Source organism: Leptonychotes weddellii, chromosome 9 (assembly GCF_054177405.1).
Source record: "Leptonychotes weddellii isolate Sample4059 chromosome 9, ASM5417740v2, whole genome shotgun sequence".
NCBI lineage: Eukaryota > Metazoa > Chordata > Mammalia > Carnivora > Phocidae > Leptonychotes > Leptonychotes weddellii.
The window spans coordinates 33034516-33051349 of NC_138377.1; the positions used below are offsets into that span (position 1 = coordinate 33034516).

Consider the following 16834-nt stretch of genomic DNA (forward strand, 5'->3'; position numbering starts at 1 on the left):
TTGTCAAGAGAAAATGTTATCCAGCTCTGTGCCTTTTAGTTATTTCCTTCCGATCCCAAAAGTTAGTAATACTATTCCTAAAAAACTACCGAATGGTTATGCATCTTTGAATGATAAAAAATGGATCCCTGATATTTCTTGAAGGAAAAGATATTAGATTATATTACCCCTAGGTTCATTATCATAATAAAAAGAGTAATGGGAATCTGATTATATTGAATATATAATCTAAAAGGTGTGTTCTTTAAAAAACAGATGTTTAGTGGATTGGTCAAATATTCAAGCTGAGTTCAGTTCAGTTTTTACATCGCTTCTCGGCCTTTTGGCTAAGATCAAGTGCAGTTCAGTTTTTACATACTGGATGTCTATTTTTGAATCAGCTGATGTAAAAACAATATTGATGTATTATTTTTCAGATCATGCATCTGATAACCCGAGTCCTTTATTCAGAAACCTTCTTGTCCCATAGAATGTTTCATCAGTTTTATTCAGACTAGCTACTGAATTTTATTATGTGTAGTATTACAAATTTTTGTTTTCCTTTTATTTTTTAGTTTTCCTTTTAAAAGTAAAATCATGGGTAACTTGCAAACATGTAAATTATGCCCTGTGTTATGACCACAGTTTTTCCTAATCAATAATACATTGCTTCTTATCATTTGCTAGTTGATGTATAAAACATTTTTTCTTTATTGCATACTTTGTGCTATAATGCTTAAAACCACTTAGTATACATTTTAATGTTATACATTAAATTGATATCACAATGATAGCCATCATGTTTATGTCCTGAATTCAGTTGTTCCTTCCTTCTGGTTCTGTTGCATGGAAGTTCAGTTTGCCTTTTTTTTTTAAAGATTTTATTTATTTATTTGAGAGAGAGAGGGAGGAGAGTCAGTGGGAGAAGCAGACTCCCTGCCGAGCAGGGAGCCCGATGCGAGACTCGATCCTGTGACTCCAGGATCATGACCTGAGCCGAAGGCAGTCGCTTAACCAACTGAGCCACCCAGGCGCCCAGTTCAGTTTGCCTTTAACTACTTAGGGTAATATCATAAATAATTAATAACTCAATCTGAAAAGGAGGTAGATTTGTAGAGAGTCTTGTAACAATCTAAGTTTAATATTCCTGGAGCTCTACAAAAAAAGTAGAGGACAACAAATATTGGATATTTTGTGTTATACTGAAATATACTTCTAGAATTATAATTTTTATGAATTATTTTGAAGAATTTTTTTTTAAAGATTTATTTATTTATTTGACAGAGAGAGACACAGCGAGAGAGGGAACACAAGCAGGGGGAGTGGGAGAGGGAGAAGCAGGCTTCCCGCCGAGCAGAGAGCCCGATGCGGGGGCTCAATCCCAGGACCCTGGGATCACGACCTGAGCCGAAGGCAGACGTCTAACGACTGAACCACCCAGGCGCCCCAAGAATTCTTAAAAGTGATCAAATGTAGGGGTGCCTGGCTGGTTCAGTCAGAGGAGTGTGTGACTCTTGATCTTGGGGTTGTGAGCTTAAACCCCATGTTGGGTGTAGAGATTACTTAAATAAATGAATAAATAAAAACTTAAATAAGTAATAATAGAAAAAAGTGATCAAATGTAAAAAAGTCTCAGTCATTTAATTGATTTTTTTCATTTTTTAAGGTACTGTAAAAAATATTTTATAGGAATGAACATGTACTCCTATCTATGGTCTGAAAAATCTATAATTTAAAAAAAAATTAGCTAACTTCAGAGCTATTATTAACCCTTCCTTTCACTTAACCTTACATATTATATATGGTTTTATGTAAAAAACTCATTGTCATTTATTTAAAACTTCTAACTTGGTACACATTCTATGTGAGAATTACAAGGCTCAGAACACTTCCACATTAGCATATTCTGAAAATTTTGAATCAGTCATGAAATTTAATAAGAAATAAAGCAGCAGCTTTTATCCTGGTAGCCAAAATCCTGTAGTTATTTCATAAGACCTGTGCCTTTGATTATAAGGTAGGGAAGAAAGGGTAAGATAGCAACCAAAGGAACATGACCTCATAAAGTGTAATTATTTGGCAATTAGTGATTTGAAATATGAAGAATAGAGGTTTGACAGTCACATAATTTGACAGCTCCATATCCAAAAGCATGGTCAGAATTTGGGGCACTTCTGGAATCTTTGAGTAACTGCAGTAAAATTCAATTAATAAGAATTCTTAAGTAACTTTTAGTTTTATCAGTGAATTTTCATGGAAGACCTCATGTTCAAAAAACATGTTGAAAATTTAGATTTTCACTACAATATTTAATTCCTAATGCTGAGAATATTCTTTTATTCAACAAATGTATTGAGCACCTTCTATTTATGAGATTAAATACCTAGCTCTATGACACTAGTCCAGTTTTCTTTATTTAAAAACTGGTAATTAAGGTAACCATAAATTTTTATCAAATTTGGATTCCTTGAAAGGGGACAAAAGACACTTTTAATATTCTGGGGACAAGAGAGCAAAATAAGATTGGTGAGCCATATCAGGGTGTTTGTGAGGATCAAATATGACACTAAAAATAAAGTATTACAACAGTATTTTCAGTACAGAAAATATTATTCCCTGAAAATGTCTTTAGCCTAAGTTAAAAAAAAATTAGTTTCATCTATTTTTTGAAATAAGTTGAAAGAAGTTTCATCTATTTCTCTTACAGAGTTCTTATTAAGCAAGATCATATAATCAATATGAGTCTAAAGAATTACTCTGTCTCAGTTTAACTAACCAAATATTGCCTGCTTACTGTGTGCCAGCCATTGGGTATATATGTATAAATAAGATAAAGTCTTTGCCTTTGAGAAATCACTAAATATGTAATATGTAATGTAGTGATTCTCAACTGCGGCTGCAAAATGGAATCACTGGGGAGCTTTTTAAAAAAAAAAAAAAATTGATGCCCTACTCCCACTTCAATTCAATCAAAATCTCTGAGGATTGGCCCAGGCATCAATATTTGTAAAGTTCCTGAGCGATTTTTAAAGGACACAGGAGTTGTGAACCTTTGGTTTTCTGGTAAAAATAGAAAGCAAAGAAATGTGGTAACTGTTGTAGCAGGTTTGTAGGAGATGCCATGGAGGTAAAGAGGAGGAAATTCCTTATTATGGAGTAGGAAGAGAAAGTTTATGGAGGAGATAGATGCCTGAGCAGAATCTCAAAGGATATGATGTAATGGTTTGCCTAAAATATAGAAGGAAAGGTAATTCCAAGATGACAGAAAATAGCCTATAAATTCATTATGGGATCTGGCATTGAAGCGTTATTTTTTCTTTTAAGGTTTTTTTATTTTTAAGTAATCTCTGTACCCAACATGGGGCTCGAACTCAAAACCCTGAGATCAAGAGTCACATGCTCCACTGAAGCATTAGGCTAGAGAGAAGCCAGATGTGAAATGCTCTATATGTCCTTCTAAGGAGTTTGAATACACAAGTGATATTTATTGTCTTAGTTCATACTTTCATAAACATTTTGCTAAGTGATTATATCTTTCTTTCACCTACTATCAAAGCACTTACATAAAGAGAACACAATTACTTTTAAATAATCTCCTTTCATATTTTAGAATCGGAAAATATCCACGAAAACTTATTCTATATAGAAATAAATTTTAAAAATGCTTTCCTAATGATAGTTGTAATTGTTGAAAAAAAGAGTAAAGAATTTCACTTTCAAGTGATTTAGTAGATTTTGTTAGAATAGATAAATTCCTGTAAAGGATTCATTTATTCATTCATCCAGTAAATATTTGAGTGTTTACAACGTGCTAAGCTTCCTAGGAAGGTGGTGTTAAAGAGGATAATTTCCTCAAAATTTTTAGCTGCATATGCAGTTCTTACTCTCTTTAGTAATTGTCTCTATCTTTAGCTATTCTTATATTTCATAGTATTCCGATTTAGAATTTTATATTGTTTAGAACAGTGCATTGTGCAGTTGACTTTGTTGATCCATGATAAAGTTTTTATAGAACTGCTGCACAGTGAGTACAATGGCAGGAATTTGGGAGTATACTTCAGTCTTAAGTGTAAAAGGCAAACTTCAAAACTTCAAAACTTTTGAATAACATACCTTTATGGATCTTGTGGCAGGGAAGGCTTTCTTAAAAAAGAAATAATGATAAATATGACATTAAAATTTAGAACTTCTGTTCATCAAAAGATGCCATAAAGAAAATGAAAAGGCAGGCCACAAAATCCAAAAAAGATGTTTACAGAACATATTATTGATAAAAGATTTTATATAAAGGATTTATAAGACCATCTGAAAAAAATCATGTAAATCAGCAAGAAAAGAGAAAATCTAAAAGAACAGCTGCAAAAAGACACAAACATACATTACACAGAAAAGGAATAACCCATAAACTTATGAAAAGATACTTAATAGTCAGGAAAATCTAAGTTAAACATCAAGAAATGCCAACAATTGATGGGATGTAAATTTTTATAAACATTTTGGAAATTTTTTTATTGTCTTATAAAATTGAACATGCATTTATCCTATGACTCTGCCCTTCTGTTCCTAGGAAACTTGCAGACCCATACCAGGCAACACTGAAACCAAGAACATAGTAGCACTGTTTATAGTATCCCTGGTTGGCTTAAGAATAGATACCAATTAAGAAAGCACTCGAGCTCAAGAGCTCAACCATATGGGGCGCCTGGGTGGCTCAGTTGGTTAAGCGACTGCCTTCGGCTCAGGTCATGATCCTGGAGTCCCGGGATCGAGTCCCACATTGGGCTCCCTGCTCGGCAGGGAGTCTGCTTCTCCCTCTGACCCTCGCCATTCTCATGTGTTCTCTCTCAAATAAATAAATAAAATCTTTAAAAAAAAAAAAAAAAGCTCAACCATAACCAATAAACTAATCCAAAATCTGTAAACCACTTAAATGACCATCAGTGGGAAAATGGATAAACTGTATAATCACACAGCTATTGGTTAAGGCTTCGGGTCAACAGTAGGCTATCAGTTAAGGTTTGGGGAGTCAAAGTGAATTTTCCACTGTGAATTTATGTGAATTTTCCACTGTGTTGGGGGTTGGTACCCCTTATCCTCACGTTGTTTAAGGGTCAGCTGTTAGTCTTTTTTTTCCCCCAGAAATCAAAACTACACAATTTAGGCATAGTTTATTGTGGGGGATTTAAATATAAATGTTTATATAGTATATATGTAGTTAATTTATAAAAAGGTAGAATTATGAAAACAATACTTTCATTATTATTGTCAAATTGATCTTTTTACTATCACTAAAAGTTTTATTACTTATATGGTCAGTAAAGTTTACTTTGAAAATGTGACATTTTAAAAATTTATATTTACCATTTAAAATGTGAAATATACATTTTTAAATGTCAAAAACAGTATTATACTAAACAACTCTACTCTTCTCTTTTCCCAGGATATTATTGCTGGATTCCTATATACCATTTTAATCTTAGCTATCTTCTATCCATTTGTGGACCTGATTGACAACTTCAATCAAACTCACAAATATGCTCCATTAATCATCATCGGGCTTCACTTAGCCTTGGGGATCTTTTCTTTCACTCTTGACACCTGGAGTACATCCCGAGGAGACACAGCTGAGATTCTAGGAAGTGGTGCTGGAATTGCATGTGGATCTCATGTTACCTATAATCTGGGTCTAATATTAGATCCTTCTCTGGATATTCTACCATTAGCTAGGCCCCCCATTACTGTGACTCTGTGTGGAAAAGCCATATTGCGGATCCTCATCGGGATGGTATTTGTACTAATAGTCAGAGATATAATGAAAAAGATCACCATACCTTTAGCCTGTAAAATCTTCAATATACCATGTGATGATGTTCGAAAAGCAAGACAACACATGGAAGTTGAACTTCCTTATCGGTATATTACCTATGGAATGGTTGGTTTCTCTATCACATTTTTGATTCCTTACATATTTTTCTTTATTGGTATCTCTTGATGGAGAAATCCTATTTGTAAGAAAGGAGGGTATCAGTTACCAATATCTAAAAATATATTCTAGTTAAAAGCCAAATCAGAGTTAGGCTTTTGCAGGAATTTAACTTAAATAATTGTTTAAGTCAAGTCATAAGAGTCAGTGCATTTTATCATTGCACATCCAGATATTGTTTTAGGTGAGCTGAGCTATTTTAACAGGGAGAAAATGATAAGTATCCATTTAGAACGTTCATGTAATGTTTGGAGCGTTTTATGCTGTTACGAATTGGAGTTATATATAATATATATTAAGATACATAATATACAATCATGTATCTAATATATGTTATATATGAAATAATATACCTAAGTTATTTTAAGCTGTGGGGCTGTATTATAAAATCAATAATAATATGCAAACAGTGTACCTGTATATCTGGACTTAATACAGGCACATTGTTATTAACAGATATATTTAACATTTATTTACTATGGGAGCCATTTCCTAATTGAATTGCATAATTACTAGGCCAGAATTCATATGCCACCACATAATGATTTACTGCCTCTTTTTACACTGCCATCACCTTTCATGTTACCCATGATGTTGAACATGGGAGGCATTTTTAATGGACCAAATTTTCAGAAAAATTAGTTTTTTTATTCCTTTTTTTTTTTTTTAAAGTTCTTTACACTGTGTTGAATGTACTTTATTTGCAGTTGTTCTGGACATCAGTTTAATAATTCAGGTACTGAATTTTATTGCTTGCTAATTGTGCCTTTCTGTTGCTGAATTAAGAAATGCCATGTATACTGTGATATAAAAATAAGATGCTAACTTTATCTTAAGTTACATATAATCAGGCAAATATTTTTAAAATACATGTCAAACTAACAGGGCTAAAAATAAGCCACCCTCAATTCTTTAGCCTTTGTTTGGAAAGAAATGTGGAATGGGCTAAACTTTCTCACTAATTTATTGGGAAGCTGAATGGATAAATATTTCCATTTTTGTAGGTATTTTTCTGTGCATTGTAAGTTATAGGAACAAGATATATTTTTTGTACATTGTCTTGATTGTTTATACTGCAGGTAGATATTTCCAATGAATGGAAATGTAATTGAAATTTATAGATGGGACAATGCACATGCTTCATTTGTAAACAAACTGGTTTTCTAAATTATTTGGAAAGGATTGGATTTAGCAGTGTTAACTTTTCATACCCATTTATTAGCTACTTAAGGTAAATTATAAAATCTAAAAGTATCAGTATTTCAGATCCTATTATTTTTTCAATTTTTATTATTTTCACAGTGGAAAATTTGGGTATTATATTAAACTATTCTTTATTTCTGTCTGTGCCTTTGTATTTTGAAGTGTAATTGTAGTTAGGTTAACATTAAGTTTATTTGTAGTAAGTTTTTCATAAAGAAGAGAATTAACTTTCCATATAAATGAGCATCAGGTATGGAATTACTGACTTTAGTGCAATATCTGTCTGATTATCCAGAATTATCACTTAAGATGTTTCTATTTTGGACAGCATAACTATTTAAGCTCATATTTTTATAATTCTGACTGAGAATTTAGGGACATGGTAATTTTTACCAACATTGAATCTGATAATTTTAAATAAAGCAACTAAATTTGGAACCTTTACCTATTAGTAGGAAACCAAGGCACTTAGGAACATATCGGTACGTTGGAAAATGTGCAAAGAACTTTTCTCTCAAAATGTGTTTAATGAATTGAATTCTAGGGACTATTTCCCTTAATTTGGGTCTATGCTATCTTATTAATTTTTATATCTAGCTTAAAAGGTATTTGAAAATATTCCATTTCTTTGTGGTTTATTACTTTCTGTCCTATAATAGTTCCATGCTAAGTGTATTTTAAAATAAAAGCCAAATTCAGAATTGAAGGGTGTTTTGTTTGCCTTCTATGCATTTGTCTCTGTATTATCCGATAGAGATACATAAAATATGCCTAGGATTTTCATGCTAGCAGGCTTTTCCTCTGAAGCATTTTATTCAAAATCAGAGTGCTGTTTTCAGTAACTGACTTTGAGCTTCAATTATGATCATTCCGACACTGTACTTTTATTAGTGAAAAGTTTCATAATATTTCTTTAAGAAACTTATGAATAGGGGTGCCTGGATGGCTCAGACAGTTAAGCATCCGACTTTTAGTGTTGGCTCAGGTCATCATCTCAGGGTCATGAGATCCAGCCCCACCATTAGGCTCATGCTCAGCAGGGAGTCTGCTTGAGATTCTGTCCCTCTCCTGCTCCCTCCCCTTGCTCATGCTCGCTCGCTCTCTAAAATAAATACATAAAATATTTTTTTTAAAAAAAGAAACTTACGAATAAAATACGTTTCAGCAAACTGTGGCCAATAGTATTATAGGTAGTTGACTGCTAATTCATTGTTTAAGGAATTAAACATACTATTAGGAATAAGTATTTTTTTCAAGCTATATAAATATATGGACATTTCGGGGCGCCTGGGTGGCTCAGTCGTTAAGCGTCTGCCTTCGGCTCAGGTCATGATCCCGGGGTCCTGGGTTCAAGTCCCACATCGGGCTCCCTCCTCGGGGAGAGGCCTGCTTCTCCCTCTTCCCCTCCCACTGCTTGTGTTCCTGCTCTCGCTGTCTCTGTCTCTGTCAAATAAATAAATAAAATCTTAAAAAAAAATATATATATATATGGACATTTCATTTTGTAATTTTAAAATGCCGTGACGGGGCGCCTGGCTGGCTCAGTAGGTAGAGCACTCTTAATCTCAGGGTTGTGAGTTCAAGCCCCACGTTGGGGGTGGAGCCTAATTAAAAAAAAAAGATAAAATGCCATGAATTGCAAAATTAGGTCTGCCAGAAACTCATTTTAAGACCTAAGATAAAGCAATGCTACTACAGTAGATTTACATAATTATTTTTATTTACTAGCTTTCTTTATATATAATCTTTATTAAATGTTTCTTTCAAAGATAACATAAAAATTCAGTGATACAAGTATAATTTAAAAGAAAATTTTCATAAAACATTCCCTTATGGAATGAGTAAATTCTAGAATGTTTTTATTTTGAGTATATGATAACACAATTTTATACAGCAAAGATTTTTTATTGGCATAGCAATTTCATTTTTGTTAACAAAGAATGTCTTCTCTAGATTTAAAACCTGTTTAATCTGGACATGAGTAAGAACCAATTTTTAAAATTCAACTTTAGGGGCACCTGGGTGGGTCAGTCCATTAAGCGTCTGACTCTTGGTTCCGGCTGGGGTCATGATCTCAGGGTCCTGAGATGAAGCCCAAGTTGAGGAGTCTGCTTCTCTCCCTCTGCGCCTCCCCCACTTGCATGTGCCTTCTCTCTAAATAAATCTTTAAGAAAAATAAAATTCAACTTTATAGCTGAATTAGTTTTTCTGAAGGGAGTTTTTATTGTTTGCTAAGGAGATTTTTTGAGAAAGGAAACAAGCAGTAGTTTAAGAAGAGTACTGTAATCGGACATAGTGGATCGTACCATGGCAGGATATTTTGTCAAATTCTGGTCATGTTCTTCCAGTTTCTTCTGTAGTATACATAAGTTAAAAAGAAATCTCTTTACATTTGAATTTTAATAGTGGTTACATAAGCTGTAAGTAGCACAATAAAAATAAGTTTTAACATGCTAACTGTAAAGGATATTTTAGAAAACTCTTCATTTTTAGCCCACCAAGTCACTACAGATCTTTATAAACAAAGCATGACTTCCTTGTGAGACACACAGGAGGGAAAACTCAAAGAAATATAGAAGAAACATTTTTTTAAATAAAAATGTTTACAGAAATAAACACTAACTTGTTAACCTCAACTAGCTGGTATTTCCTAATTTTGTCTTTTTCCTTTCATCATCTTTAGTCTTGGTGCATTTTCCATGGGTAAGTTTAAAAAGCCCAGCCCCTAGCATTGCAAGCAATAGGATATGACAGAATATGTTTGCACTTGAGGAGGTTACCCCTGATTTTCTGAAAGCCAAATGAACTGTAAAATTGCTGTATGAGCTATACTAACAGATTATACCCTGCTGTCTGCAACAGCATTCAACTATGTCACAAAGTCCATTATTTCAGGTTTTAAAAGTTCATACACTCACCTATTATGCTGTTTGTAGTATTTGTTTGATTTCATACATATTTTTCAAGTTTTCTTTGTTACATGACATATTCTTTTGAGATATAAAATGGATTCTTTAAAAAAAAATTACCACAGTATTATTACCTCTTCAGATTTGAGGTTTATCCCTTGTCCTATATTAGGGGTTCTCTTAAATGAAATCCATTATGGCACATATCATAACCTGTAATTATCTCATGGATTATTGACTTTGCAAATTTTTTGTCTTCATCTCTATGATGGAAACTCCATGAGCAAAAGTAGTTTGTGCTTCTGTTTACTTCTGGGTCCCTGGGACACAAGAGGCATTCAATTAATATATGTTGAATAAATACTCAGTCCATAGACAGGCTTCAGTATGTGCATTTTTCTGGGGGAAAAATTCTACAACTTCCATCAGATCCTCAAAGAGATCAATGATCTAAAAAAGTTAAAAATGATATAATAGCCTTTTACCCGTTTTAGCTGTTTTTAAAAGTTTAGGTTGTAAATAAATGCTTCCAACTTATCTGGTAGGAATTTTGTCACTTTCCATGCAAATATTTAAAGGATAATTTAGATTCTTGAAATGTTTTGCCTGAAATTACTACAATGCCCCGTAAATAAAATGTCATTTGTATCCAAATTTATTTTATTATTTATTTTTATTATTTTATCTATTTTTGTTTTCTTTAAAAGCAAATCTGATGGGGTACCTGGGTGGCTCAGTTGTTAAGCGTCTGCCTTCGGCTCAGGTCATGATCCCAGGGTCCTGGGATCAAGCCCTGCATCGGGCTTCCTGCTCTCCCACTCCCCCTGCTTGTGTTCCCTCTCTCACTGTCTCTCTCTATCAAATAAATAAGTAAAATCTTTAAAAAAAAAAAAAGCAAATCTGAAAGAAAATATTCTGTATATATGAAGATATAACTTTAGTTTCTAGTAATAAGCTATATAAATGTATTATTCTTGAGAATATTACTTTGTACGGTTGATCTTTAATTTTTCACATAATCAACTACTTCACAATCTGATTTTTATAACTAAAATGATATTTTTAATTCCAATATAGATGAAATATATTCAAGGCTTAAATGTCAATTTTTACTTAGCACAGTTGAAAGGTTCTCCTAGATTCCAAAAGTCTCCAGGCCCATATTTATGGGACTCAGTTGGGGACTGGTTGGCAATAAAATGGATTCTAATTCCCCTAATATTTAAAGGGTCTTTTCCCCTCCCCCACCTTTTTATCTGGGTTGATTTAGGGATAAAATTCACCAAACTCACTTTATTTTATTTTTTTTAAGATTTTATTTATTTGAGAGAGAGCAGGAGAGAGCCTGAGCAAGGGTAGAGGGAGAAGCAGGCTCCCCTCTGAGCAGGGAGGCCAATATGGGGCTCAATCCCAGGACCCTGGGATCATGACCTGAGCTGAAGGTAGACGCTTAACCGACTGAGCCACCCAGGCGCCCCTCACCAAACTCATTTTAATGGATGGTGTTACTTTTGCTCATTTCTGATTGAAATACTGTGATAACAATCTTGAAATAGTAAACATAAAAAAAACTGAATACTCCCTCCTCAACATTTTCTACTCTGCAAAATGTTTCAAATAGCGTTACAAGATAAACATTTAAAACATATTTCTCTTGGCAACATATTCCCAAAATCTTATTTAAATTATTTATGGATACAAGTTGTAAATTTTTAAAAATTAACATATAAGTTAATTTATAAGTATCATTAATTAATTATAAACCTAAATCCAGTATTTACATCTGAAATATTTTTCTACCTTTACTAAAAATAGTCTACATTTTCCCACTGTTATATATGTTAAGGGGAATTACAGAATTATAAAATATTTTAGACTATATGGGATCTTAGAGCTCATATATGGCAACTTTTTATCAAATTCACAAAATCTATGATATTATTAGCAGACACAGGCATACTTCAGACATATTGCAGGTTTGGTTACAGACCACTGCGATTAAGTGAATTTCACAATAAGGTGAGTCAAATCAATTTTTTGGTTTCCCAGTGCATATAAAAGTTATGTTTACACTATACTGTAGTCTATTAAGTGTCCAATAGCATTACATCTAAGGAAACAATGTACATACCTTAATTTAAAAATACTTTATGGCTAAAAAATGCTAACCATCATCTGAGCTTTCAGCGAGTCCTAATCACTGATCATCATCATAATGAAAAAGTTCGAAATACCGCAAGAATTACCAAAATGTGACACATAGACACAAAGTGAACAAATGCTGCTGGAAAAATGGCACTGATTGAGTCGCTTGACAAAGGGTTGCCACAAACCTTCAATTTGTAAAAACCCACAGTATCTGTGAGAAGCAATAAAATGAGGTATGCCTGTAATTATGCACAGTCTTCTTAATTACTTACAGTCAGGCAGACTATAACTTTATGATACACTGTTGAACAGTTTTTGTTGTTTTTTTTTTTTTTAAAGATTCTATCCATCTATTTGGACGAGAGAGAGCATAAACAGGGTGAGTGGCGGGCATAGGGAGAGGGAGAAGCAGGCTCCGCGCTGAGCATGGAGCCTGATGTCCTGGGATCATGACCTGAGCCTAAGGCAGACACTTAACCAACTGAGCCACCCAGCCACCCCTGTTGAACAGTCCTAAGTGAAATAAAATTCTGATGGGCTAAGAGCAGTGTGGTGGGGCAGAAGATACATTTTTGGTAGAAGAAATGGGATGAACCAAAGCACAGAGATGGGAAGGTGTTAGACATGTTTAGCAAACAATTGCATTGCAGTCTGTGTGGAGCATCAAGGTACCTGGAAGGGAACAGTAGGATATAAAGCTGAAAAGTTTGTTAAAATGTTTAATAAACAAGGAGTATAAATAACGAAGTGTTGCCTTTCTTTACCAGTAGAAGAGCTGCACTATTTATTACTCACTTAGCTTGGGGATGAAATTACACCCAACTTGAAGGTAATCAAAACTATTTTTGATATTTGTTTCTTGTTTTTTTAAAAAATCTCTGATAAAAAGACTTACATGTTTTGCTTTAAGTTTTGTTTACTTATTAAGAAGAAAAACAAGGCAATTTCATATATTAACCTTGGATTTAATATGAAGACGCCCAAGGCCCTTGAATTTGGGTAACATGTGATCATGAACGCTATAGTTGCAGTTATCGAGAGGAGAAAGCCCCCAGTGAGTTGAGAACTTTGAATACGAAGTTATACGCTCCTTGCCTTCCAAACCCTAACTAGAGGGATATAAAACAAACTAATGTTATACCCAGAAACCTGCTAACAGACCATGAGGAAATGGGTCATGAGGATAAGGGAGAGGCTGCAGACCAGCTACAAGGAGACTTGGTGGGTTCTTCAGTGAGAACTGCCTCCCAGGGGACTCACTCTGGGATTTCCAGCCATACTCTGAGAATAATGTTGGTGTTCTTCAACTTATTTCATATCCCACCATACTGAGACTGTAACATTTCGTCTATGGATTGAGGTCAGAACCTATCACATATATGACTAACCCCAACTGCTTGAGACATGAAGATTGTGAGGTGAGTATAGAAAGGGTGTTTGCTAGTAGAATCACAGACACCAAAATATGTTCCCCATGTATGAAGTAATCCGCAATATACCCATAACCACCTAATTTTCCTGATTCAACATTATTGTTCAAGAAGGCTCCTGACTTCCTCATTAAGGGTATGTGTGACTTATTTTAAAAAGACATAATGACCATATTTACCTTACAGTTAGCCCTCAAACATGTTACTAGCTATTACAGATCTGTAAATATAGGCATTCCATATACATCATTCATCTGAAATTCTCATTCCAAAGAAACATGGCTGACTGTTCCATGAGATGGTTTTATAAGCAGAAAGGAAAGATTATAGACTTCTGTTTTTGGGGGGGGGGCTTTAATGCATTCCATGTCATGATATGTTAATATCTCATAAATCTCACTTCAGATTTTGGGCTTGCAAGGAGCGGTTTTTCTCAAATCCTGACCCTGACACTTTACAGAACTCTTTTGTCCATTCTTGTGAAAATTTTTGTGTAGGAATTCCATTCTGCGTGAAGATGCTAATGCCAAACTGGTATTGACTTTCACGTTCCCATTCTGTGTCTGTTCTCTCTAAAACACAGTGACAAAATAGGTTTGTGGAATAAAAGAAACACATTCAAGCCAGTATGTTACAGATGAAATGAGAAGACCAGAAGTTTTGTTTTGACTTTATTTTGGACTTGGCTCTAATTTGCTTTACCTTTAGGCACTAGCTCTGTCTTCTATGAGACACAGTTTCCTCACATATAAAATGAAGAGGTTAGACTTGGTATTCTTTAAGATCCCTTTCAACATTAAAATTTAATAAACTATATTAGACTGAGTAAAAACAAAGGGAATATTTCTATTGTTTTTACTAGGCTACTAAAATTTAAAGAAAAAAAACACAAATTTTAATCCATTTCCATTAAAGAAATAGAGTTGAGGGAGCATATCTTGTCCTGTCCACAAAAAGTTTGCATACACCCCTTTAAGAAAGTTACAAGTTTCTCCAAAAAGAGACAATGAGTTAATTGCTTTACAAGGGTCATAACATTGGTTTGAATGGCAAGGTTGTTTTTTGTTTTGTTTTTTTAAGATTTTATTTATTTATTTATGAGAGAGAGAGAGAGGCAGAGGGAGAAGCAGGCTCCCAGTGGAGCAGGGAGCCTGATGTGGGACTCGATCCTAGGACCCCGGGACCATGACCTGAGCCGAAGGCAGACTAATCGACTGAACCACTCAGGCACCCTTGAATGGCAAGGTTTAAAGTGACTTCGAAGTATTACCTAATTCAACCTACTCTCCAAATAGTTCTGAATTGTAATCACCCTAAACAGATAGTTCTTTGTTAAAAAATAAAAGAGGGAGAGACAGGGTAGACACCAAAGACCTCAGTAATTCTATAATTCATTGAAAAACTGTTGCTAGCTATGGGGATGGATGTGTAGATGAAAAAGAGAGAAAAAAGAAAATCTTCAGGAATCTCATCAGAACTAAAACAAAAAGAAGGATATGCTGGATAAGGCATGTAAAATTACCTTATTACAAGCATAAACTTGGTATGAACCTTGAAGATTCATGTTGCATTTTTGAAAATAAGACCCTTGTAACATAAAACATTTTAAAGTTGTAGAGCATAGTATCAAGTTATAAATATTTCTTATTTTAAAGATTTTATTTGAGAGAGAGAACAGAGTGAGAGAGCACAAGCGGCGGTGAGAGACAAAGGGTGAGGGAGAAGCAGACTCCCCACTGAGCAGGGAGCCCGATGCGGGGCTCGATCCCAGGACCCTGGAACCATGACCTGAGCTGAAGGCAGACGCTTAACGACTGAGCCACCCAGGCGCCCCATAAATATTTTTTAAGCCAAACATAAAATCCCTTCCTTTGTTCACTAGAACATTTCTCAAATTTAATAATGCTTACTGCAGAAACGCATTTTTAAAAATATAAGTTCTTTTAGAAAACATGAGGTTATTCCTGAATGTCATTCAGTGGTTTTCTTATGATGGTTCTACTTACAATTTCTTAACTTTGTGATGGTGCAAAAGGGATATTTATTCAGTAGAAACTGTACATGGGATTTTGAATTTTGATCTTTCCTGGCTAGTGATATGTGGTACAACACTCTTGTGATGCTGGGCAGCGGCGGCAAGCTACCCCTCCCAGGCAGCCAAGTGATTATGTGGGTAAACAACCAATATACTTGCAACCATTCTGTACCCAGACACCCCTTCTGTTTTTCACTTTCAGTACAGTATTCAATATTTTACATGATATATTCAATACTTTATTATAAAATAAGCTTTTTTTTTAAGATTTTATTTATTTATTTGACAGAGAGAGACACAGCTAGAGAAGGAACACAAGCAGGGGGAGTGGGAGAGGGAGAAGCAGGCTTCCCGCTGAGCAGGGAGCCCGATGCGGGGCTCAATCCCAGGATTCTGGGGTCATGACCTGAGCCGAAGGCAGACGCTTAACGACTGAGCCACCCAGGCGCCCTACTATAAAATAAGCTTTGTGTTGGATGATTTTGCCCAACTGGAGACTAATGTGTTCTGAGGATGATTTTGCCCAGCTGGAGACTAATGTGTTCTAAGGTAGGCTATGCTAAACTATGTTCAGTGGGTAGTGTATTAAATGCATTTTTGACTTTGATATTTTCAGCTTAACAGTGGGTTTACCAGAACATACACCTGTGTTAAGGAAGATCTGTAACTGAAATTAAATCCCAATACCTTCAGAATGTCATCAAGGTCCTACATAATCTGGCCCTACCTACCTCTTTGACTCAAACTCCATTCCAATCACAACGGCTTATTTATCTAACTCAAACATCACAGACTTTGCCACTGCCATCTCCCTGGCCTGGAATACTACCCCCTGCCTCTTCATATGGATGGCTTCCCCTCTTCATTCAATTAAATAGCATCTTCTAAATGAAGCTCTCCCTGGTCATCTTATCTAAGGATGCCCCCATCTCCTGTATGTTTTTCTTTATCACATTATCTTGTATTTTGTTCATAGCACTGAAATTACCTTGTTTATTTGTTTGCTTTTTATATTCTTTCCCTACTAGCATGGAAGCTCTGTGAGGGCAGAGACCATATCTGTCATACTTTATGCGTTATTCCCAGCCCTAGATTTAGTAGGGACTCAACACATATTTGTTTATGAATGACTGAATCGATCTGCCTT

General features: G+C 34.7%; 1 protein-coding gene and 1 pseudogene across 1 annotated transcript in view; both read left to right on the plus strand.

Moving 5' to 3' along the window:
- SGPP1 (sphingosine-1-phosphate phosphatase 1) overlaps positions 1-7871 on the plus strand; it is a 32726-nt gene extending 24855 nt beyond the window's left edge. The window contains exon 3 of the mRNA XM_006741724.3: positions 5420-7871. Coding sequence (XP_006741787.2) covers positions 5420-5971 — 552 coding nt within the window. The 3' untranslated portion in view covers positions 5972-7871. The remainder of the gene's footprint in view (positions 1-5419) is intronic.
- LOC115943777 (U2 spliceosomal RNA) lies at positions 307-459 on the plus strand (annotated as a pseudogene).
- Positions 7872-16834: the final 8963 nt, after the last annotated feature.